Source organism: Garra rufa, chromosome 5 (genome assembly GCF_049309525.1).
Source record: "Garra rufa chromosome 5, GarRuf1.0, whole genome shotgun sequence".
In the NCBI taxonomy this organism is placed as follows: Eukaryota; Metazoa; Chordata; class Actinopteri; order Cypriniformes; family Cyprinidae; genus Garra; species Garra rufa.
Window position 1 is genome coordinate 28,207,823 of NC_133365.1, and position 25,862 is coordinate 28,233,684.

The 25,862-nt window shown below is 37.9% G+C and overlaps 1 protein-coding gene across 1 annotated transcript in view; it reads left to right on the top strand.

The window, feature by feature from the left end:
• lrch2 (leucine-rich repeats and calponin homology (CH) domain containing 2) overlaps positions 1–25,862 on the top strand; it is a 96,958-nt gene that overhangs the window by 55,640 nt on the left and 15,456 nt on the right. Inside the window, exons 12-16 of the mRNA XM_073840036.1 lie at positions 1,351–1,419; positions 2,154–2,213; positions 6,648–6,696; positions 8,188–8,328; positions 16,230–16,283. Coding sequence (XP_073696137.1) covers positions 1,351–1,419; positions 2,154–2,213; positions 6,648–6,696; positions 8,188–8,328; positions 16,230–16,283 — 373 coding nt within the window. The remainder of the gene's footprint in view (positions 1–1,350; positions 1,420–2,153; positions 2,214–6,647; positions 6,697–8,187; positions 8,329–16,229; positions 16,284–25,862) is intronic.

The following is a 25,862-nucleotide window of genomic DNA, read 5'->3' on the forward strand; positions in this document are numbered from 1 at the left end:
ATTACATATTGGAACATTATATATTTAATGTAATAATATATACTAGTTTATAGAATATTTTATGCTTTCAAATTGTAGCACTGATTTTACTTTACATGAAAACTTAAAAGAGAGAAGGTTACAAAAACATTCATGGCGAATGTAAAAAAAAAAAAAATCATTTATTTAAACTCATGTTGTTCCAAACCCATAAGACTTTAATTAATCTTCAAACCACTGAAACCTGTAAGGGCAAGGTAGTATGCAGGGTTTAATAAATACTAAGGTCCCAAAACTGAGCTCGTTAGAGGAGTTTGGGGGCCATGTCCTAATTGTAAATATTTGATTTTCCTGATCTACAGATAAGAATTTTAGGATGTCTCAAGGGCCAAAAACTGCATGACAGTAGCTATAAAACATTTCATTGCACAAGTAGCATAAATTATATGTCAAGCTGATTCATAAGAAGCATAAGAATCATAATAATCAGGTGAAATGTTGCGATGGATGATCAACAAGAGGAACAGGAATGGTTTGAAATAAGAAGTTCATGAGGAATTTAGTGAAAAAACATTCTTTATTTCACCTTGTGCATCATTTTTGATTTAAATGATATATTCATCAAATTTGATTGGTCATCTCAAACATTGACATTGTTGAACGTCATTATAGTTTATTAGGAATTCAGTAATCTTGGTCAGTAATCAGTAATATTGTGCAACATCTTTGCAGAGGTAATATTAGGCAATTATTTTACAGCTATCATTACATACGCAGGCCAGACCTTGGGGTGCTCAGTGATTTGGCCATGCTGTGAGTTTGTGTTCCTCTTTTGAAAGTCTGGGTTTACTAACCTCAAAGATTAACCATAGTCTTATGGGACTGAAATGACATGAGGTTGACTGTATTTTAATTTTAAGCCCATTAGCTGACATTATAATTTGTATTTTTTTAATCATTTTTATTATAAAAATCAATTTAACTATATTAACACAGTAAATTGACAGCCCTATATAATAGAAATATATCTTTTATATACACTACTCCTCTTCTCTGCACTCACTTTTTCCAAGTCTTTCTTTCTCTTTGGCCTTATCCTGATACTTCTGCTGACTCTCATTCTAAGTTTTTTTCATTGTAAATTACATCTATGAAAGATTCACAAATGAAAGCAGTTTTGTCAGTTGTTTTTTTACATTTATTTTAAACGCTCAGTCTGCTGCTTTTGAAATAATGGCATCAGACCTCTCTGCTTACTACTAACAGATGAATTACCATATTCCTCCTCCTCTTTCTCCTTCCATCTCCTTCTCCATCACTTTCTGCATCTCCACTTAATCCTGGGATCTGTTTGGTGCACACATTTGACAGGAGGCGATCCCTAATTTGTAGGGCAGAGAGTCTTATACATCGTAGAAGAGCCGCGGGGAGAGCTCACAGGTAGAAGGAGAGATGTGTGTTTATATGTGTGTGTTTATTGCAAATGGTGGATGTGTGTGAAGAGGGTGTATAGCACACATCCAGTGCATCTGGTCATGTGCGTTTATGTGCATTTTATGTATTAGCAAGTATGTGCATGTCCAGCTTAAAAGATGTCAAGAAGTCAAATGTTGTAATTTCAAGTGTGTTGCAATTTTATATCAGTTTTCAAAAAGGAAATGCTGATAACAGTGTGTTGCATGCATAAATATTTCAAAAGAGTTTCCCACGTATCCTTTTGTCCAAAATTGTATACGTGCAAATGTGCAGGACACCTTTCTTTTGAATTTGTTGGTTCGGTTCACATGTAAAAAAACTATATATGTTTTGTAAAATTGTTTTGAATCCTAAGCCAAGTTGCTTTACAGGTCATTTGGGCACACATCATGGCTTCAGAATGCTCAGAAGTGTCTCTAATCAGCAAAATCACAAATAGTTGCACAGAAATTTAATTTGCTTTTTAAATTCAATCTTTAGCACTGACTGTATGGATAGTTATTGTCCAAGTCATAATGTTTCATAATTAAAAATTCTAAGTGCTTTCTAAAAATCAGTTTTTATCACCTGAATATGGTTTTAGATCAGATTTCATATTTTTCTCAGCAGCTTTACTGTGACAGATACATTTAAGCTCCACAGATTCATATCAAACAAAGACTACATTCAAAGACATAATAGAATTTCCGATCTTTCAGGTTTCTCAGCCACTCAGGGAGCAGCGCCAAGCAGAGAACCCCATCTCAGACTGTTAGAAGGTAATATGACGCACGCACAAACACCTCCATGCACATTCTCATATCTTATGATCCTTTACTTTAATTAATAGTAACCAACTTCATTATGTTATGTAATTCCTAAAAGATAATGTAATTAATAAACATGATTTGAACTAATGCTGGGCACACACTGCATAATTTTAGCCCCAATTTTCGTTCGCCGACAGTTTTGTGGAAATCGCCAAACAATTGCCTGATATCAGAGGCACATGCTCGTTCACGTGTTTGACAGTCGTGATGTGTTATCAAAGACACAATCTGAGAGAAGCGCCAATGTGCCGCTGAGATATTTGGCATGATAAATATCTAGACCCGTTGGCGATTCACAGTCTTGCCATGTGAAATGTGTTTTGACTGGAAGGGACATCGGCAATGACCTTCAGCCAATGACAGAGCTAGATATAAGGCAAGAAAAAGTTCAGGTGGATTAGGAGTCATGATAGACTTGCAACAGAACATCAGCAAGTGGATTGCAATGTTTTCACAGTCTACTGTTTTTGGCAGGAATAAATCCATTCTTGGACTGGAATACCTGTCTCCTGTACATAATCGATCAATCAATCACATTTATTTATACAGCGCTTTTAACAATACGAGTTGTGTCAAAGCAACTTAACAGTATTAAATAGGACAATAGTGTCAATGGTGCAAAAGTTCCATGTTGCCGCAAAGTCAGATTTGCAAAGGACTCATCTGGTTCCCGTAGGGCCATCGGCCGTCTAGGTGAGAAGTTCTTAACTGGTGATCCGTATCCAGGGCTCATCTAGTTGATGTGGTCTCTGCTGACATTCGGGGCTGTAGAGGTCATCTCTAGGTGTTGGTCCACCATCTGGGCTGGGTACGGACTGGATCCGGGAGACTGCAGTGACCATCTGATTTTGCAGCTACAGTGACCTCGGAATAAGAACAAAATAGCCTGATATTAGCGTAGACGCCATTCTTCTTACGATGCAACAAGTACATCCTGTGTTATGGTGTTAGGTAGATTGTTCCAGAGTTTAGGGGCTAAATAAGAAAATTATCTGCCGCCGCAGTTGATTTTGATATTCTAGGAATTATCAAATTGCCAGAGTTTTGAAATCGCAGCGGATGTGAGGGACTATAATGTGACAAGAGCTCGCTCAAGTACTGAGCTGAACCATTTAGAGCTTTATAAGTAATTAGCAGGATTTTCAATTTTTAATAGGGAGCCATTGCAGTGTTGACAGAACCGGGCTAATATGGTTATACTTTCTGGTTCTAGTAAGAACTCTAGCTGCTCCATTTTGGACCAACTGGAGTTTGTTTATTAAGCGTACAGAACAACCACTCAGTAAAGCATTACAATAATCTATCCTTAAGGTCATGAATTAACATTTCTGCATTTGACATCGAGAACATAGTGTCAGGGTTTGACGTGCAGGACTTACGAGACGGGACACGAGATAACAGAAAACGATATTTAATATAAATCTTCAGGTTGACAAGCAGGAACATCCACACACGAAGAAACATCAAAACAATATAAAGACCGACAGGGAACTCAAGACAAAGACAGACTTATAAAGGCAGATAATTAATTAAACACAGGTGATGGGGATGACAGGCTGATGAGGGCAAAACCAACGAAGACAAAATGACAGGGGAAGACAATGGGAGAAACCAAGTGAAATGAACAGACAGGACTGTGACACATAGGTTGTAATTTCGATATGAAGAATTGACAGAGCAGCCATCGAGTATTATACAGTGTTTTAGGTAAACAATGTCTAATACTCGATGGCTGCTCTGTCAATTCATCGTAATCAGTTAGGAACCTAGGTGTGCTATTTAATAGCAATCTTTCGATCATTCTCAATCATGCAGGTAACAACACAGTATTAATAAATGAATTAATAAATATACTGTTGTTTGTTGTTTATTCATGTTTATTCATATGGCATTAATTTTTAATTTAAACTTAATGTAACGCTATATGTACAGTTGAGGTCAAAATTTTACATACACTTTGCGGAATCTGCAAAATATTAATTATTTAGTTATTACAAAACATGTTATTTTTTATATAGTACTGACCTGAATAAGATATTTCATATAAAAGATATTTACATATAGTCCACAAGAGAAAATAATAGTTAAATAAAAAAAAATTACCCTGTTCAACATACAGAGTTTACATACACTTTCTTAATACTGTGTTGTTACCTGATCCACAGGCTGTATTTTTCATTTTTGTTCAGTGATAATTGTTTATGAGTACCTTGTTTGTCGTGAACAGTTAAACTGCCCACTGTTCTTCAGAAAAATCCTTCAGGTCCCACAAATTCTTTGGTTTTTCAGCATTTTTATGTATTTGAACCTTTTCCAGCAATGACTGAATGATTTTGAGATCCATCTTTTCACACTGAGGACAACTGATGGACTCATGTGCAACTTTTACAGGTGGATCTCAAAATTATACAGTCATTGTTGGAAAGAGTTCAAAAATGCTGAAAAACAAGCAAATTTGTGGGACCTGATAGATTTTTCTGAAGAACAGCAGGCAGTTTAACTGGACAAACAAGGGACTCATGAACAACTATCACCAAACAAACAACAACAACAAAAAACACAGCTGTGGATCATTCAGGTAACAACACAGTATTAACTTTTGACCTGGGTCATTTTTATAGATGTAGCTATTATTTTCTCTTGTGGACTATATGTGAACATCTTTAATGTGAAATATCTTATTCAGGTCAATACTCAATAAAAATACATGCATTTTATATGATTTTTCTTATTTTGGTAAAATGAATAATAATTAAATAATTGTATGTAAACTTTTTATCTCAACTGTATGGATAGAAACATCTACCTGAAATAATTAAAACTTTTAAAATAAACATTGATAATAAATAATACAAACAAGGTGTAAGGTGTTAGTCTTATTATAAGGTGTTGTCCTTATGTGTGTTTTTTAATTGTATTTATAATGAATGTTTAAAGTGTTAGGACTGACTATTCAGAGTTCATAAAAAACAGCGAGCATGTGTAGGGTGGAGAATACTCAGAAGTTTAATCTCTGAGATATCGTTGTTTGATTGTGGAAACACCCTTTTTTGATAAAATAAAAGGACTGGGAGGAGATGACAGGGTGGAGGAGGATTATATTTTGACAGTTGAGACAGGTAGAGACAGGTATGTATTTTATACACCTGGAAAAAAAACTTTTTTTGTAGGATTATTGTATATGTCGTCTTCTGTTATCTTGTAACTACAATATTTTCAGATGTAATCCTTGGAATAACTTTTTGTCAAGTTCAAAACTCTGCATTAAGGCCGAGACACATTAAACCGATGTTGATTCGACATGCTCAATTGACCAAGAAGCCTGCAAAAACTGAGCTAACAGATGCTCAATGACAGCCCAGCATTGGCCGACGGCGGGCTGTTGACACGGTGTCTCACGGCCTTTAGGAGATACACACTATGACTAAACCAGTGCACCAGGACATCAGTTGATCAACAAACTTTACACGTCTCATCAGTGCAAAACCATAAATTTGTCAGCAATTCTTTGTTTTCTCAAATACAAAAAAAAATCACTAAATTGCTAATTGCAATGCCAATAAATTAAACAAGATCAGAGAGAGGAAGACAAAATATATAAAATTATATGTTTATTCAAAGTAAAATACAGGTGCTGGTCATATAATTAGAATATCTTCGAAAAGTTTTATTTCACTAATTCCAAGTGAAACTTGTATAATGTATACATTCATTCCACACAGACTGATATATTTCAAGTGTTTATTTCTTTTAATTTTTATTGATTACAACTGACAACTAATGAAAACCCTAATTCAGTATCTCAGAAAATTAGAATATTGTAAAAAGGTTCAGTATTGAAGACACCTGGTGCCACTAATTATATTCTAATTATATGACCAGCACCTGTATGTCTCTTGACCTTGGTCTGCCAGGGCTCATTCATTACTATCTGACTGTATTTGAATCCCTCAAATGATTTGATCATTTTTTTGACGTGTTGAAATTTGTATCTGCGATAGGCCTACCATTGTCTGCAGAAAGCAATCTCACCCTTAGTGTTACAGCTACAGACATGCCTCTCACTGGCTAAAAAGTTTACCTATTAAGGTTAATGTAGACCGTTAGCCTGTTGGAATTACGATCTGTCAACTGTAGGTTGCACTTGGCCACATTCACTGTGCACAGTGAAAGAAATAGCATTGAGTCTCGCATCACTCTCATCCGCCACAGTCAGATGAACAAACTGACAACACATCAGGCTTCATAAACTTGAGCGTGCAAACACATTCCCATATCTGCACAAATAAGCACAGTCTTAATGCAGTCACCTGTAGGCCCCCATTTGTATGTTTTGAACAAGCTTATCTACATGTCACTCAGTGTTTCTGTTTGTCTTTATAGTGCATCACTAGACGAAGGAAGCAGCTCAGCCTCCGCCTTGAGTGGACAGGTACAAATTTATCCGAGTCATGATCAGTTGCATGCACATGCCTGCATTGTATGCAGTAACGCATGTATCCGTTCACTATGCCACACCTGGTAAGAAATGCAGGCTGGCTTTACATGGGAAAGACACTGTGATTAATTATCTGTGAGTTATTGCAAAAGCTCTTTGTTTTTTTGTGGGTTGCGGGATTGGATTCTTTGTTTAGCAATTTCTGTCCATGTACAACTTTTATATTCTTTTATACTTTAAAACTGTTCTTTTGTCCATTTCTCAGTGTGTTGACTGTTGTCTAATTTGCTTACGCATCACCAAAACCTCATAAACTCTGCACCCAGAATTTGAACAAACCAGAACTTGAAGGAAAATAACCTCTTCCCTGCAGCAACATCAGATGTACGTAACTAGAGGGAAGAATGTGTTGTGAAACAAACGCAAACTTTGTTTCATGCCAACTCTGAAACTCTGAAAATTGTCATCATTTACTTACCCTCATGTTGCTACAAAGGTGTATACATCTTTTCTTCTAAACACACAAGTTGGTGGTCTCTGTTGCCCTCCATAGTATGGGGGAAAATACTATGAAGTCAGTGGGTACCAGCAGATGTATTACAGATTTCATCTGGGTTTGCTTTATCATTGTGTTTGTGAATTCCATTCGCCCTCATTCTTTGTTTTGTGTGTGTGTATGTGTGTGTGTGTATTTTTTTAAGGAGACTGATCTCACTGATGAAGATGCAGCTTTCTCTGAGGTCACTCTTCAGTTCATCACATTCCTTCTCCTCATTAATTTCTATCCTTACAGTAAAGCTTCTAAAACCCACTGTTCTAGTAGTATGTTTACACTACTTTTCAAAAGTTTAGGTCTTGCAAACCAGATCATCATATTGGAATGATTTCTGAAGAATCATGCAATACTTAAGGCTGTTGTAATGGCTGCTGAATATTCAGCTTTGTGATCGCAGCAAAAATATTTAGCTGTTTTTACTGTATTTGATCAAAAATGTGCAGCCTTGGTGAACATAAGAGACGTTTTTCAAAAATATAAAAAAAAAATCTTACCAACCCCACACATTTGAATGGTAGTGTATATTTTTCATTACAACTTGTTTTCTTTACATTTTGTTCACTTTTTTTTTTCTTGACAAAGGTAAAAATTATACAGCTAAAATCTAACTCCATTGTTTAACACACTTTTGCTAGAATACTAATTGGTTTGCAGTTTTTAACACATTCCTACTGATGCTTTTATGCTTTTCCTGTCTCAACAAAAACTCCTTTGGCATTATGGCCAAAAATGTCATGCGATATGAATGTTTTTCACAATGTTCATTTCCAATTAATGTGGAAGGAAATGTTTTCCACATGTGCGAACTTAAAAATAAATGTAAACATGTTTGTTTAAAACTCTTCACAGTAGCTACCTTTTACTTTATGGCTTTATAAAATCCATTTTGAGCTCTGTTATTCACCATAATGTTGTGATTTGTCCATCAGCCTTCTTCTTCTTGCTCGTTTGATGGAAGTTTGAAATCAGAGAGCAGTGACTCAGAGCCAAGATGGCCGGAGGTTCCTCCTGTGCTCAACCAAAATGAGGATCGGAGGAGAAACAAGTACCTGAGAAAGGACTACCTGAAGGTACACACCCAAGCATGCACATGTTCTCGGTTTTTCTCACGCTCATATTTTGTTCGCTGACGTATCCCTCTCTCTCTCTCTGGTTTTATCAAAGACACACACGCACACACAAATATGTAATTACTTTATGGCACTTGAGGTACTTTAAAAGACTGCATGTCAAAATCGCCATTGGTTCTTAGTCCAATGCATATAGGGCCAGATTTACTAAACTGGGCAAATTAGCATTACATAGAGTGTTCCATAAAAGTGCTGAAAATTCAACGCATGATTTACTGACAATGCACACATTAAAGAACACAGACGCAGCTAGATCATTACCATAATGACCAGCACAATCTTCCAAGCACAGTGTAAATTACCGCCTGCTTTTATACATGCTTTTTTTGGGCGTCAAATAATGGCACAAATGGCAGTAATTTAATGAGCATGAACGTTAGTAAATCACGTTGCATGATTCATTTTAATTCACATTAATACTCCTACAAATGCAAGTGTCCCTGCTTTACAGCGCTAATTCTTCACTGCACGTCTTTTAGTAAATCTGGCCACTAATGTTCAAATAATGTCTTGTGATCTTTCACACAGTTGGCTGTAATTATTATATATTGTAGAGAAGAAATTCCAGACCCCATCAGAGTTTTTACATGTAAAGTAAATTATGTGAGATCTTATTTCAAGTACCTTGCTGTTTTCACTTTGTTTTAGTTGCTTATAGAATAGCAGAATTTGTCTGGATTTCTGCGTAAATTGGTTTTAAATAGAAAAAAAAAAAAAAATCAAAGCACAGCATAGTCTGCTTAAACAAATAACGCATCAACAAATAAGTTTTCATGTCGTTACCAGTGTTGGGCACGTACCTTTTCTCGCAAATAGTAACTGAGTTAGTAACTGAGTTACATCATTATAAAAGTAACTAATTACCTGGCAAAGTAACTATTGCGTTACTTAAAAAAAAATCTAATATAACTATAAAATAAATATGAAACATTGTACACTAATCTACACTATTTTAATGTTGTTGTGGGACAACGTCAGAGACAACTATAAAATTCAACATATTATTATAAATATTATCATTACTATAGTGCAGGGGTTTTCAACTAAAATGGCTCGAGGTCCAGTAATGAACCCTGCTCACCAGCCGAGGTCCAGACAATTATATATTAAAATATTTATGGTTTTTTGCGAGACCAGGATATCTGCAGTATATTTTATCTTAAAGTCCCCCTGAAATCAAAATTAAAGTTTTTTGGCTTTTAGTATGAATATATTATCCTTAAGATTATCTATAAGCTAGTGTGCTTCAAAACAACGACAAAATTCGCGTTTACAAGATATGGGCATTCAAATCTTACAGTCTTGTCACTTCCGCCAATATGAATCAACGATTTTGATGATATCACCGTGCACTTCAGTTTCTCATCAAACGTTCTGTCCAATCAAATGCTCTCTAGAGTCTGTACTGTCCTGCCCCCTACACAGAGACGCAATACACGGAGCAGATCATATGCGTTCATATGTGCAATCGGCATGTATTAAACTACACAGCCTCAGCATGATTATGAGTTTCATATTGAATCTGTGGGGTAATTTATTAGTCTGTGGCTGTCATAAGCTACAAATTCGGCTTTACCGAGCTTAACGACTCTGGCCCGAAGAGATATAAATGAAACGCTATTGGCTATTCAAAATAAGTGGGCAGGGCTGGGCGATATGTTTTTGTTTCAGTTAAAAGCACGTCACCACATAGAATAACGCTGCGTGTTTCAAGGCACTTCAGTGGACCTTTAAATTCTAGACATTTAAATACATTTTTAAAGACCTGAACAAAAAATTAATTAAGAAATATATAAATAATTAAAATGACTGTAAAAAGCATGATTTACAATTCAGATGCAGGTTTCACAAAACAAAAAAGATTTCTTAAATTATAAACTTCACATTCCAGCCTTCAAGAATCAAAAGTATCAATTCTTATATTAATTTAAACATATATTTACTGCCTTAATTGTTTAAATCTGTATAACACATTATCTTGTCGATCCATCAGTTCACATTTACAACTCTACCTGTTTGCTGCTTAAAACCATGGATTGATTTTTTTACATTGGTCTTTTTGAAAACAGCAAATGTAGGAGCTGATTAAAAATGGCAGATCATTCTCTTCCAGCAGGAGGCACTATCAGAATGGTACACAAAGCAGCGCCGCAGCTGCCTTTCAAACGTGAAGCGCTCATATTTATTCAATGGAGCCTTATAAAGTTTCATCGCAATTCTTGCCTTTTAGTCCACACATTTAAGACAACCTGAAATCATAATTAAGACTTTCTTAACCCCTAATAATACTCCAGTCATCAATGAAAATTAAGAGCTTTATTTTAAACATCGACTTTCAAAAACAACCCTTAAGCCTACACAAAATACGTTTCTTTTTAATATGTTTGGCGCACAAGAGAAATATTAGGGTAAATTGAGTAAATATTAAGTAAATTCGTCTATCATTGTCTCTGAGAGAATGTACTTTCACTTTAACATACTGCGCAGTTTTTACTTTGCTTGTGTAATATCCATTGGCTCACCTACATGGTTTAAAACATAAATATGTATAAAAATGCAGTATAAAAAAATATATTTACACTATTTTGCGACGTAACCCCAACATAATGCGTTTTCTTTCAACGTTTTTCACTCATTGAAAGCTACGTCTGTCTGTACGCAATGCTGGACGACCCTGGCTATAGTGGAACAATAAAGCACAATAGATGGTTTAGAACTTTAAATATTTATTGCAAAGACCGATGCAGAGAGACTCTTTTTTTCTTGGGCATAAGTTGCACGTTACATAAACATTTTTGCCTTTCACCTCAGCGAGGGAAAAGTAGTGCTTATACTTCCAGTTTGGAAAGCTACCTTTGAACTTGTTGGACTTGCCATCGTTGTGACTCCTGGATGTTGGTGTGTGTGACTGATCGTGCGTGTGCACCTGCACTACTCTGCCTCTGATTGGCAAACAATGGAAATGTACTCAATCTAAGCCTAAGTCCCGCCCCAGCCCCGAACACACAAAAACACACACACCCCAGAGAAAGAGAGGTCCTATGGCTGAGAGAGACGCTGCTCGCATGAAAACCGCTTCAGTGTTCTCAGTTATAGTAACGCGCATTTTATTGTCAGTAACGGTAGCGGCGTTGTAACGGGGGAAACAGTAATTCGTTTGACTACTCGTTACTGAAAAAAGTATCGCCGTTAGTAACGCCGTTTATTTTTAGCGCTGTTATTCCATCACTGGTCGTTACTGAACTCACTGTGAAAATATTTACAGTTCAGGGTGGAAAACATATGTGAATCCCTAGGCTAGTGACCTCAATAAAAACATGGATCCTTGTCACTGAGACAAGATTCACAGTGTTGCTCTGAGCCCTCTAATGAGCAATAACAAAAATTTTGAGTGTCAGCTGATTCACAGCACTCACTGGAGAATGTGCATTAACCACTACGTAAACAGATGAATCCAATGTTCCTAAAACACAGAACACCATGTGTAGAGTGAAAAAACACAGCACACCAACATCAAAGTCACATTCTAGCTGTGAAGTAGGTTTTAGGCTGCCTTTGCGGCCTCAGGGCATGGACAGCTTTCTGTCATGACAGATAAACAGAAGTTTATTGGGATATGCCGCAGGAGTGTTGAAAAAGACAATGAGTAATGCACAGAAGTAGAACAAGAGAATGACAGGAAATTCCGCATTCTGGAATGGCCCATTCTGACCTTAGTTTGACTGAGATGCTTTGGCACAACCTCAAGAGAGCGATTTACAGCAGAAAGACACCCGATATTTTAACATAGCTGAAAGAGTTTTGTGAAAAACTCGTGACCTAAAAGCTTGTCTGATTCACAATTACAGGAAACATTTGGTGAAGGGTGTTTCTGCCAAAATCAGGATTATTAAATGCAGGGTTCACAGACCTTTTCCGTCCTGCACAGTGACTGTTTACACAGTGCGTTCAATAAAATATGAATATTCATCATTGTTTATGTGCTGTTTATTTAAGTGGGCTGTGTTTGTCTATTGATGCAATTCATGAGTCATAAAATCCAGGTAAATGCGTCACCTAGTTCTTCCTGTCATTTGACATTTTTTTTAAACCGAGCAATTGTGTGTGTGTGTGTGTGTGTGTCTGAACACTGAAATGTTAAATGTCAAGGAAGGATATCATAGAATTTAAAATGGGTGATCTGCAGCCTTTGGGTTTCTTAGCAGAAAACACATATCCGTAACCCTCCTCCTCTGGGAATTTCCCTTAACAGTTTGTCTCTTTCACGTGCATTTGTTCTGCACTTCCATGGAACTGCGAAAGAACAAAATCGAGGACAAGCCCAGTCTGTGCCCAGATGAGTTCACTCTTTCCTCGGTACTGACCTGTACCTGAGAGGAAGAGCGAGAGTCCTTTGATGATTTGATTGGTTTGGTTTAGTGCATGAATACATGTGCATCAGCATTTTTTACAGTAAATCCACTGCTATATACACACACACTAGGCATGACATTTAAAAGATTTGCATTTGCATATTGCCACATAATAGAATTCCTGTTCACACCCTGACACACAACTTTTCAACACATTTCTGTGTTTCCCTATTAAAATGTGCTTATCTTTCTTAAATGTTGTAATTCCAACGCTATGGCCAGGTGATTTTACCCAGAGGAAAATTACAGGCTTACAGACAGGATTATTAGTCATCGGCCTCTGATATATAAAGATTTGTGTATTAAGTTCACCTGCATTTTTTCTGGAGAGCGTATTTTCTCTACCATCATTCCGATAAGTGCAGGGCGATGCCTGCATATTTTTTTATTTTTTATTTATTTTTCCCCCCATGTTTTGTCTATTATATTATGTCATACTGCCTTCTTAAGAAAAGAGAGTTGTATTGCCTTTCTGAACAAAGCCTCTGTTTTAAAGTACAGTTAAAGAGATAGTTTACCCAAAAATGAAAATTCTTTAGTTAATTACTCACCCTCATGTCGTTTCAAACCTGTAAGAGCTTCATTTGTCTTTGGAACACAAATTAAAATACTTTTGAAGAAATCCGGGAGCTCTTTGACCCTTCATAGAACCTTTCAGTCAGGCTTTACTACCCTCCACAGTACTGAAACAGCCTTGGTAAAAGTGTTAAATGATTTGTTACTGTCGGGTTGATTCTGGTGATAATGCAGTTTTGGTTTTATTTGCATCTGAGCGCCACTTTTAGTCATTTTCAGTGTCTCTTGGCAAGTTCATTTCATCATCTGTCACTGCAGGGGTCCATTTTGGGGCCATTGTTCTTTAATTTATATATGCTCCCACTTGGTAACATCATAAGGAAATATAACATTTCTTTTCATTTCTATGCTGATGATTCTCAACTGTATCTTCCTTTGAATTCTCCAGATTCCTTGCAGCCTGTCATTGATTGTCTTGAGGATATTAGATGCTGGATGTCAAATAATTTCCTGCAGCTCACTAATGATAAAACTGAGGTGATTCTCTTTGGTCCCTCTAAAACCAAGAATGCTGTTGCTGGGAGCTTAGCATACCTCACTCCATATGTTAAGTCTCATGTAAGAAATCTAGGTGTTATCCTTAACTCTGAGCTGTCTCTTGAAAACCAAATTAACTCCATTGTTAAGAACAGTTTTTAGTTGAGAATCATTTCCAGACTTCCAAACTTCACTTTCTTTTCAAGATCTGGAAAAGGTCATTAATGCATTTATCACATCACGCCTAGATAATTGCAATTCGTTATATGTTGGTCTTCCACAGTCTTTATTGGCACATCTGTAGATAGTCCAGAATGCGTTAACCTGCACCAAAAACAGGATCATATGTCACCAATTTTAGCGTCCCTTCATTAGCTTTCTGTCTTTTTTAGAATTCAGTTCAAGATTTTACTTACTGTTTTTAAAGCTCTAAATGGACAAGCCCCAACTTATATTTCTGAACTTATTTATTTGCACTCCACGCCTAAGTCGCTCAGGTCGGCTTATAAAGCTCTATAACATGTCTCTCGGTCACGACTTCAGTTAAAAGGACACAGAGCATTTGCAGTCGCTGCTCCATGTTTGTGGAATGAATTGACATTAGGAGTGCTTATAATCTTTCTACTTTCAAGTCCAGACTTGACTTGACACATTTGTACTCTCTCGCCTTTCCAGGCTATTAATTTGATGTTGTTGTTGTTGATTATTTTATTATCATTATTGTCATTTTATCTTTACTCTATTTTATAATTTTGTTGTATTTTGTTATAGAAAGCAAGGGTCCTTCCATGTTCAAGGTCCGAAACAAAAAATTTCATATGAAGCTGCGACAATACATTTTGTACTTTTACTTATCTGAATCACCCTAGTACTCTCCAATATGGCGCTAAGGTGATGCAGAGAAGAAAAAATGTTGTATAAAGTCATGCACAAAAAATATTCTTGTAGCCTCATAAAATTGATGTCACCACTGATGTCACATTTGGCATTCTTAAATAAAGTATTCCTTTAAACATTCACAGGTAGTAAATGTTGCTCCAAACAAACTCCATTTTTTACAGCCATGTTAGTTTAGGACACTAAGATCATGCATTTGAAAATGCAACTTACAGCTATCATCCCAAATTTGTAATAAATCCTATAAATCTGTTATCAACAAAAGAGAAGCTATAATGTCTACATACCGTTTTTCTCCAAAATAAAAGCTCTATAGTTTAATGTTTGAAAGCAAAGCAGTTAATACAGTCATGAGTATTAGTATTGATTGTTTAATTGATTTATTAGTATTTTTTTTTAAATACTTTGGTTTTTATTTATTTTACAGTGAAATAATATTAATACACTATTATGAGATTAACTGATGAAACATAATGAGAAATGTTTTGTGAAAGAGGAAAGTAAGGACTTGTCATGGTTGAGCTAGAATAATGAGTAGCTTTCCAAATCAAGATATTAAGGAGTATCACAAGGGTGACTAATTCATATTATAGTAGTTCATGTTTCAACAAGAGTATATCAGCAAACCAAGTTGGAACAGACAGAATCTTGGCTTTCCACAGAAAAGGCAAATCAGCAAAAGAAACCGATCCACTGAATGAATATTTGTAGTTTTATTCTGCTTGTCTTTTACCAGACATTTGACTAACTGCAAAATATCTGGTCCATATTACAACTTATTCTGGCCAGTAACTGCCTATTTAGACAGTAAGAGTCTGATTGACATATAAAGTGAAAGAGCACTTTTCTTTTTTTTAAATCTGAAATGGATCTTACCACAACAGTAAGACTGTGAGAATTTTTTGTCTTATGTGGCATTCCCCACAAATGGTTGAACAGAAAGCATAAAAATTTATGTCTGTGCAAAAGTAGTAATTACTGATTGGCTCACATAAAACAGAAAAACAGAACAGAAAGCAAATTATACTCGTGTGCTTATGAATCTATGGTTATCTTGACAGATAATGTTACCCTGCCAGGTACCAGATTATGACTAGACTAGTTCCCACCAGATTTAGAATGGTGATAGAGTCGGCACGTGCCATTTGCGTCAGACAATCTGTAAATGTTTGGGCAGCACTTTTATCCATTTATCTCTAGACCAGTGGTTCTCTACAACATTCCTGGATCCCCTCCAACACTTCACATTTTGCATCCACATTTTGCATCTCCTTAATAAAACAAGCCTGCATCAGATCTTCAGCTCATTAGTAGAGATAGAGACTCCAAGACCTCCATGCTGCATATGTAGGGTTGGGGGAGCTCCAAGAATGTAGTCGAGAACCACTGCTCCAGTCTATTTGATGCATTTCTGATGCTGATAATGTGATGAATATCAGGAATCTGATACTCTGTCTCCCTGTGTTTTTCCAATTCCAGTATAAGTGCCAAAGCGCTCGAAGAAACTCCAGTGGCAACGACAATGATTGTGAGGTGAGACTTTGTGTTGTGACTGTCTACATGATAAGACCACCAATTTTCTTCTATCATGAATATTTATTAGAGGCCAGCTTTGAGTCACTTCAGACACAGCAGAGCAGCTCCACAATTCAAAAAGTCATGAAATGCACTTTCAGTTTTTAATAATAATTCTTTATAATATATATTTTTTCATGAACAAAAACAAAAGGTTTCATCCTCATTTTCACATTTTGGGATGTTACCTCTCGCAAAAATTAAAGGAAACACCCACTGCCGTGATTTAATAACTTCATTGCAACATATTGCACACCAACCTTTACAGCAGGTTGTGTCAGATCCTGAGGCAAATAAAATTGATACAATGCAACCACAGCAATTACAACAGTCCAATTCAGCATGGTGATTCCTTTTGCTTGTTTATTTGCATATTTTTTTGTTTGTTACTTGTTGTTACTTGTGCTATTGTGACAATGTACTCATTTGTTAAGCACAATCTCTCTCTGTGTCTTAATACCATTAAATGCTGGTTTAACATTTATTACAGTCATTACAGACTGTAATACATACAGACATGCAGCGCCGTTGCGCTCCGAGCGTCCTGTGTTCGAATCCCGACTCGAAGACCTTTCCCGATCCAACCCCCTATTTATCTCCCACTTCGCTTCCTGTCAATTCTGATCTGTTCTATCAAAATAAAGGCAAAAATGCCACAAAAAAAACATTTATTACAAAAGACTGTTAGATAACAGTAGAGATCAAAATTAGAGATCTTCAAAATTTGACGGAATATCAGCTGTAAGTATACCACTGTTCTACTAACATGTTTGACAAAATATCCAAGGCATTTAAAAAAAAAACTTTATTTTGTGGAAAACAGTGTTAGAGAACAGTAACCATCGTAGCATGAAAGAAGATTACAGTGAAGATTTTGGAGGGTTACTGCTGTCAGAAATTAGTAGGATGTGTAGAGGCCCTTGCTTTGAATGACTTCACTACTCACTAGCCACAGAATATCACTAGTTTCTCATACTGCACTGGTATGACCTTGGTCCACTCTTCTTCCACTCTCTTTTATAGTTCGGTAACTGTAGTAAGTTTCTTACACCGTGTCTACACCGGACGTGAGCGGCAAAATACAATAGACAATGCAAAAATACAATAGAACCTATTATGCTGTCTACACTGGATGCGGCGCGACACGGCAAATCCCTGACAGTAATCTGCTGTCGCATTCTATTTATGACGTGATCACACAAAGTTTAAATGATTTGCAACGGTCGCTTTGTCGTGTCCAGTGTAGACAGACTTTAGCTGTTGTGGCACGGCAACTGTCGCGCCCGGTGTAGACACGGTGTTAGCCATAACTCCTGCTGCAGAAAACTTCCCCAAACAATGACACGTCCTCCTCCACCTTTCACTGACTTTATTACACACTTGGGCTTCAGTCTTCAGTCTGACACCAAACAAAATGTTTCCTCTCCCATTATAAATAAACTTGATTTCATCACTAAAGTGAACTTTGGTCCAGTTCTCCTCTCTCCACACAACATGCTCTTCAGCAAAGGTTAGTCTAGGCTTTTGATTCTATCTACTAATGAGAGGCTCGGGCACTGCAGAGTGTGCTTTTAGTCCTTACCCCATTCAGTGCTGAACTGGTAAGCAATTCCAGCTTCAGTGTTGAACCGGTTAGGTTAGATTAGATTAGACAATTCAACTTTGTCATTACACATGTACAAGTACAAGGCAACGAAATGCAGTTTAGGTCTAACCAGTAGTGCAATAAGCAGCAAGTGCAGGATATAGGTATAATTTATAAGTTATAAGTGCACTTATGGGAGATATGTACAGGGAGAAACTATGGAAATTATTTACAGATGAAAGTATTGTGGACATTATTTACAGGCGCTATTAACAAGTAGAATGTACAAATAGAGGAGCATAGTATGCAGGTTGTTGTTAACTATAATCAGGAATTGCAGATTGATACGAACATAATATACAGGTAGCTGATTGCTAAAGCAGGAATTAACAAATAATAATTTACAAATTGCATTTACATATGGATATGAACAGTGTAGTGCAACAGATTAAGTAGTGCAATGGGGAGACTGTAGGGGTGTGTGGGGTGGGGGGGCAAAGGTGTCAGTGGGGGGCAGAGTTCAATAAGGAGACAGCTCTGGGAAAGAAGCTGTTCCTCAGTCTGCTGGTTCTAGTCTTTGGGCATCTGAAGCGCCTGCCGGAAGGCAGGAGAGAAAACAGTTTGTGGGCGGGGTGAGAGGAATCCTTAAGAATACTGTGTGCTCGACGCAAACAGTGTTTCTTCTGAATGTCCTCAATGGATGGGAGTGGAGTCCCTATGATGCGTTGGGCAGTTTTCACCACCCGCTGCAGTGCCTTACGCTCCACAACAGAGCAGCTTCCGTACCAGACTGTGACACAGTTCGTAAGGATGCTTTCTATCGTGCAGCGATAGAAGTTCACCAGGATAGCTAGGGGCAGCTGGTTCTTCTTAAGTGTTCTCAAGAAGAACAGGCGCTGGTGAGCCTTCTTGACCAGGCTGGAGGTGTTGGTAGTCCAGGATAGGACCTCTGAAATGTGGGTCCCCAGGAACTTAAAGGATGAAACAGACTCAACAGTCATCCCGTTGATGTGGATGGGATCATGTGAGCCTCTTCAAATGCAGGGTTTGAGTCACTTTAGAGCAGCCAGCCATCTTGCAATCTCAGCGAAAACTGGAGGAATGCTGCCAGTTAAATATGGTTTGTTATACAATTAAGGAAATTAGCACTAGGTGCCAGATTAACACCAATAAGTTGGTGGTATCTGTAAGTACTAAAGGACTAAAGGCAGAACACATCGCATTCCAGTAGTTTGTCTTGTGCAATAATTATGTTGATCAGCAAAAAATGACAATTTTCTGTAAATTATTTCAGGAGTTTTTGTTTCAATGATATTACGAATAAATGATAATAACAAATATTTCAATCTATATTTTACAATTAACCATGCCAAATAATTGTGCATTGTGATTATATTAGTTGTATATGGACAACCCAAAACGATACGTGCTACTTTATTCTGTGCAACTTGCAATTTGTCTAAATTATTTTCATTAGTATTTGACCAAACAACTGAAGCATAGTCTAGGTGAGATAATACTAGAGATTGGGCTTACTGTTTGATCAGCCATTTGGGAATGAATTTCTTACAGTATCTAATTATTCCCATACTACGACCCATTCTTTGCAATATTTTATTTATTTGCCTATTCCAAGACAGTGAGCTATCCACAATTACACCCAAAAAAGTGAATTTCTTCTACTTGCTGAATCACATTTCCTCCTATATCTAAGTGCAATGTTAGTGATGGCTTAAGAAAATATTTTGACCCAAGTATCATACATTTTGTTTTACCTGCATTAATAAGTAATTTGTTGTCAGTAATCCATTGTTTTACCAAGTCTAACTCCGTATTTACAGTAACATAATATTCAGGTGATATACATCTCTTGCTGATAAACACCATGTTGTGTCATCTGCATACATTGCCATGGCTGCATGTTTAATTACAAGTGGAAAATCATTTGTGAAAACAGAAAATAATAGGGGTCCTAAACAAATACCCTGGGGCACCCCACAACTCATTTCTTCCACCTCAGAGTAGCTACCATTAAAGTAAACTGTGCACTCACGTTTACTAAGATAGCTTTCAATCCATTGAACAGCAGTTGGTTCAAATCCATAACAAACAAACTTTTTTAAATAAAATACTATGGTCTAGAACATCAAAGGCTGCACTTAGATCGAAAAATACTGTGCCCACCAAATTCTTATTATCAATTTCCTGTAGCCAACAGTTAACTGAGTCAGTGCTGTTGTTGTGGAATGACCCATTTTATAAGCATGTTGATACATTGTGTTTAACCCATTGACTTCCAAATACTCTTGTATTTGATCGTACACAACTTTTTCCATCACTTTGCTTACTGCCGGTAATAAACTTTTTGGTCTGCTATTCTGACCTGAAAACTGTTCTTTGTTATTTTTAACTAAAGGTAATTTTTTTGCTTTTTTCCATTGTGAGGGAAAAACACCTGCTGTTAAACTCAGAATAATAATATGACAAATGGGCAAAGCAACGACATCTACCACGATCTTTAACAGTTTAACATCGAAGTGATCTATTCCACAGGGTTTATCTTTACTCGCTTGGGTAACACTTTATAATAACGTTCCGTTGTAACTCTTTTATAAGTGATTAGTTAATGATGAAATGACCATTTACAGAACATTCACAAATGATTAATAAGTGATATGCTAACAATTTGTGTGTTTTGTTAATTCATTTACAAGTCATTTACAACTTAATTTACAAGTAATTAGTTAATGATGAACTAATTATTTACAAAACATGACTATGTGTTTATAAATGATTAATAAGTGATATGTTCATTTTATTGTAAGTAATATGCTAACGATTTACCAATCTGTCCTAAACCAATCTTAAAAATGGCATATCATAAAATAATCAAACAGATCCTTATTAAATGGTTAAAAAATTACTAGTTAACCCCTTAACTTACACCCCCATTTTTTAAAATAGGTGTGAAAGTGCACTATCCAAACTTAAATTGTTGTAATTCATGAACACTTTGGAATACAGATCTAAGGTAGGTCTCTTTATAAAGAAAACAATCAGCAGATTATTGCAGAAGCGGAATTAAAAAAAAAAAAAAAAGTATTAACAAATTACAGAAGTTTAAATTTACTGTAAAGAAAATGCACTGTACAATTTTTACTATATTTTATATAAAATACATATTTTACATATTAGGTTTTATGCTAAATTTGATATCAATTTGAAGCCTTACATCTAAATAAGTTATTCCAAATTTGAAGTTGATATGAAAAAAAAAGAGGTTCCTGTGAAAGCTTGTTTAGGGTGTTATAAAATACAAAATAGCCTTATACAAATGATACACTACATGGTGCATAGTGCATTAGTGCATAAGTACATAGTGAATAAGTGCAGAGCGTATAGTTTGGGGTGCAGCTCATGTTTGCCAAAGAAGACATCTTTACCCTCACCAGTCAGCCCTTACATTGCAGTACACACTACAAAGTATTCAAAAGCTGTTGTGTAAACGCATGAATAAATAATTTTCAAATCTTTCTTTATCCCCTAATCTAAAGTGTAAACAATTCATCAGTTGTAAATGTGTTACACATCATTTGTAGATCTTTCTTACATGTTACAAGATCTGGTGTATATAAGGCATTTACAACACTTTCTGCATCCCCTAATCTAAAGTGTAAACTACTCATCAGTTGTAAATGTTCTACAAACCTGCCGGTTACAGGTTGTGTGGGCATCAGGTGGGTATACACACTGGGTGAAAGACCTTTGAATAATGAGTACAACATTTACAACTGATGAATTGTTTACACTTTAGATTAGGGGATGCAGAAAGATTAGTAAATGATTTATTCATGATGCCATCTTCAGCGAAGGATAAACATTTAAATGATTGATATTTTAATTATTTTTTTAAGTGACAAATAATATATCAGCTAGTAACGTATTAACCACTTACTAAGGATCTGTTTGATTATTTCATGATGCTATTTTTTTAATTAACTTATGACAGATTTGTAAATTGTTAGCATATTACTTAATCATTTGTGACCCTGGACTACAAAATCAGTCATAAGGTTAAATGTTACAAAACTGAGATGTATACATCATATGAAAGCTCAATAAATAAGCTTTCTATTGATATATGGTTTGTTAGGATAGGACAATATTTGGCCGAGATACACCTACTTGAAAATCTAGAATCTGAGGGTGCAAAAAAATCAAAATACTGAGAAAATCACCTTTAAAGTTGTCCAAATTAAGTTCTTAACAATGCATACTACTAATCAAAAATTACATTTTGATATATTTATAGTAGGAATTTCACAAAAAACTTCATGGAACATGATCTTTACTTAATTTCCTAATGATTTTTGGCATAAAAGAAAAATCAATAATTTTGACCCATACTATGTATTTTTGGCTATTGCTACAAATATACCCCAGCGACTTAAGACTGGTTTTGTGGTCCAGGGTCACATTTGTGAACGTATAATCATGTTTTTGTTTAAATTATTGTCACGTTTACACTTAACACACGAACAACGACGGAGTAAAAGTGAAGGTATTTAATAATCCAAGGGAAGCAGGTAAGCAGGTGAACACAGCGTGGTAACAATTAACGTTCGACAAGACATGATGGTAAGCACACACATTAAATAGACAGGGTGATTGACAAACACAGGTGTTGGCAATGATGGGAAAAACCAAGTAACAGAAAACAGCGGGGGGAAATGGATGGGAGAAACCAACTCAAAGTCCAGGGGTGTGACATTACACCCCCCTCCCGGAAAGGCGCGTCCTCGCGCCGACCAACAAGAAAGATAATGTCCAATGTTCTAGGAGGGGGTTTTGGCGGAGGACGGACTCCCGGGAGGAGGGAAAAAGATGAAGTCCATGGTGCTGACTGAATAATCCATGGTGGTGATGACGGAGGGAGGAGCCAAGGAGGAGACGGGAGGGATCCGGAGCAGGAGGAGCTAGGTGATACCCAGACCGCAGCCAAGATGGAACCCCACGGTGGAGCTGATGGAGGGAGGAGCCATGGTGGAGAGTGGGCTGACGACTTCCAGGGGCCGACCGACGGAGGCGGAGCAGGTGGTGGTAGAGCCCGAGGCGGAGACGGAGAGCCGATGATCCCGGGCGACACCGAGGATCCGGAGGGCCAAGGTGGAACCCAAGGCTCTGGCGACCAAGGCGGAGGCGGAGATCCGGAGGTCCGCGGCGGAACCGGAGCGACAGAGGACTGAGGCTGTGCCAGAGGGATGGAGGAGTTCCACGGAGCCGGTGGGATGGAGCGACGAGGCGTAGCCGGAGGAGTGGAATCCTTAGGCGAAGGTGGGATGACGACAGACCGGGGCGGAGCCGGAAGGACGATGGGGCGCGGTGAAGCTGGTGGACCGACGGGCGACGGTGGAGACGAGGGAGCTGAGAGACGGGGTGGAGCCGCAGGGTCGGAGGGCCGAGGCGGAGTCCAGGACTCTGAGGCTGGAGGCGTAGAAAAGGGATCCTCCAGCCATGACGCCGATGGTGACTGGCAGTCCTGCGGCGAACCCACTGCACAGATGTTGAGCTGAGGGTGAGCAGAAGGACTGACAGGTGGCAGTGGTGACATGGCTGAAACATTTTCGTTATTGAACTGATGTAACTGAGGGAGGGTGGGTGGGAAATTATAACAGGTAGATAGTTCAGAGATTATAGAGAGTTCAGTCCAAACATCCTCAGAAATATCCATATCAGTCATAGAAAAATCCATAGTATTGTTCATAGCACAATGTCCCAGAATCCTATTTAGCTCACCCTCAGTGGTGGTGCAGTGGGTAATGCTGTCCGTAGCATTCTCAACCTCCACTGACCTCTCCACCGTCGCGGTTACTGAAGCCGGCTCACGCACCTGGTCTGACGCCTCGTGCCACTCAGGCTCCGTGGCGATCAGCTGCTCTGTCGCTCCTCCTCGCGATGGCACGCTGGTCGCGGCGGGAGGTAGCTCTCCGTCAGCGGTGGGCTCTGGCTGGTCTTCCGCAGGTCGGGGTGGTGATTGGCTGGGTTCTGGGTCGTGCTGCGAGACGTCTGCGTGGTGTGACTGGACGGAGTTGTAATCCTCCTCCGCTTCGTCAAGGCAAAGCTCTGAACCCCATGCACTCAGCAAGATGTTAATGTATTGAGTTAGGGTCCAGCATGGTTCACCTTTGGGCATGACGAAGCGGAGGTCATCATCCAGTCCACACCAAAATCCCTCTATAAGGCAGACGTCATCGCAGCTAGCAAGATGGCAAATGCTAATAAACTCCTCCACGTAGTCCTCAAGATCCCTGCCATCCTGGAAGATAAAGGTGGTATAACCTCCCAGAATGGCGCTTTCCCTTTTTGTGGAAATCACAAAAAATAAACGGTTTAGGTCGAACGTTCTGTCACGTTTACACTTAACACACGAACAACGACGGAGTAAAAGTGAAGGTATTTAATAATCCAAGTGAAGCAGGTAAGCAGGTGAACACAGCGTGGTAACAATTAACGTTCGACAAGACATGATGGTAAGCACACACATTAAATAGACAGGGTGATTGACAAACACAGGTGTTGGCAATGATGGGAAAAACCAAGTAACAGAAAACAGCGGGGGGAAATGGATGGGAGAAACCAACTCAAAGTCCAGGGGCCTCATGTATCAACGCTGCGTACGCACAAAAACTTTGCGTACGCCAGATTTCACGCTCACGTTTGGATTTACTAACGATGAAATTAACGTGAGAATGTGCGTTGATCCACGCCAACTCCATGTCTGGCGTACGTGTATTTTTTGTGCGTGTGTTTGTTTTATTTCCCTTGGCGACTCCTAGAGGCAATTATTTTAAATTGCACACTACAAAGTATCGCACCAACACATGTGAAAAACATTGCTATTAACTTATAATTGATAAAATGGGTTAATTGAGACAATATTTTTCTACCAATTATATGATTTAGAACATATAAAAGCATTTGCAAATGTATACATCCCTTAGTCTATGGCAATGGCAGTGTTGGCCTTATTGGAGGACATTGTCAATGGCCAAATCCGAAGGGAATGCGTTTTTAGGGATCACAGTGATTTTCTGGCCCACGATGATGACTGGCTTATTAGCCGTTTCAGATTTCCAAGAGCTATCCTCTTGGAGCTCTGTGCTGAGTTGGGTCCAAATTTGGAAAGAGAGACAGCGAGGAGCCACGCATTACCCGTTCCCTTACAGGTGCTGACAACGCTTGGTTTCCTGGCAACTGGTTCTTTCCAAAGGGAACTGGCAGACCGCTCGGGGTTAAGCCAGTCGTCTTTGAGTCGTGCAATGCCAGCTGTATGGGACGGGATCATCCGCATGTCTAGCAGGTATATAAGGTCTCCATACCATGCAGTTGACCAGCCAAACAAAGCGCAATTTGCAGCGATCACCGGTTATCCTAATGTAAGCGCAAGCGATCGACTGCACGGACATTGTAAAGGCGCCATCTGAAGAACAATTTGGATACGTGAATCGGAAACAGCTAAGTTTTACTTTATTTTATTTTATTGAGCGTAATTATTTAACTGCATATCAGGAGACCGCGGTTATCCATTAAAGACGTGGCTGTTAACCCCCCTCAACAACCCACAAACTGACCAAGAGCGCAGATACAATGATGCCCATTCTTGCACTTGTAGAGCGGGCGATTTGGCAGCTGAAATGCCGGTGGCACCAGAGCCGTGCACAGACCTTTTGAGGGGCATGTGCTGAAACTGAAAAAAGGGCACCCCCCCCCCAACCCCTCCACCACCAAAAAAATAACACACAATAATATTCTTATTTTATATTTAATTAGTATTAATAACTTTTATACAGATAATATACATATAGAGGGTATGTAAATATCTTATGTGTGTGTATATATATATATATATATATATATATATATATATATATATATATATGTAAGATTGTAAA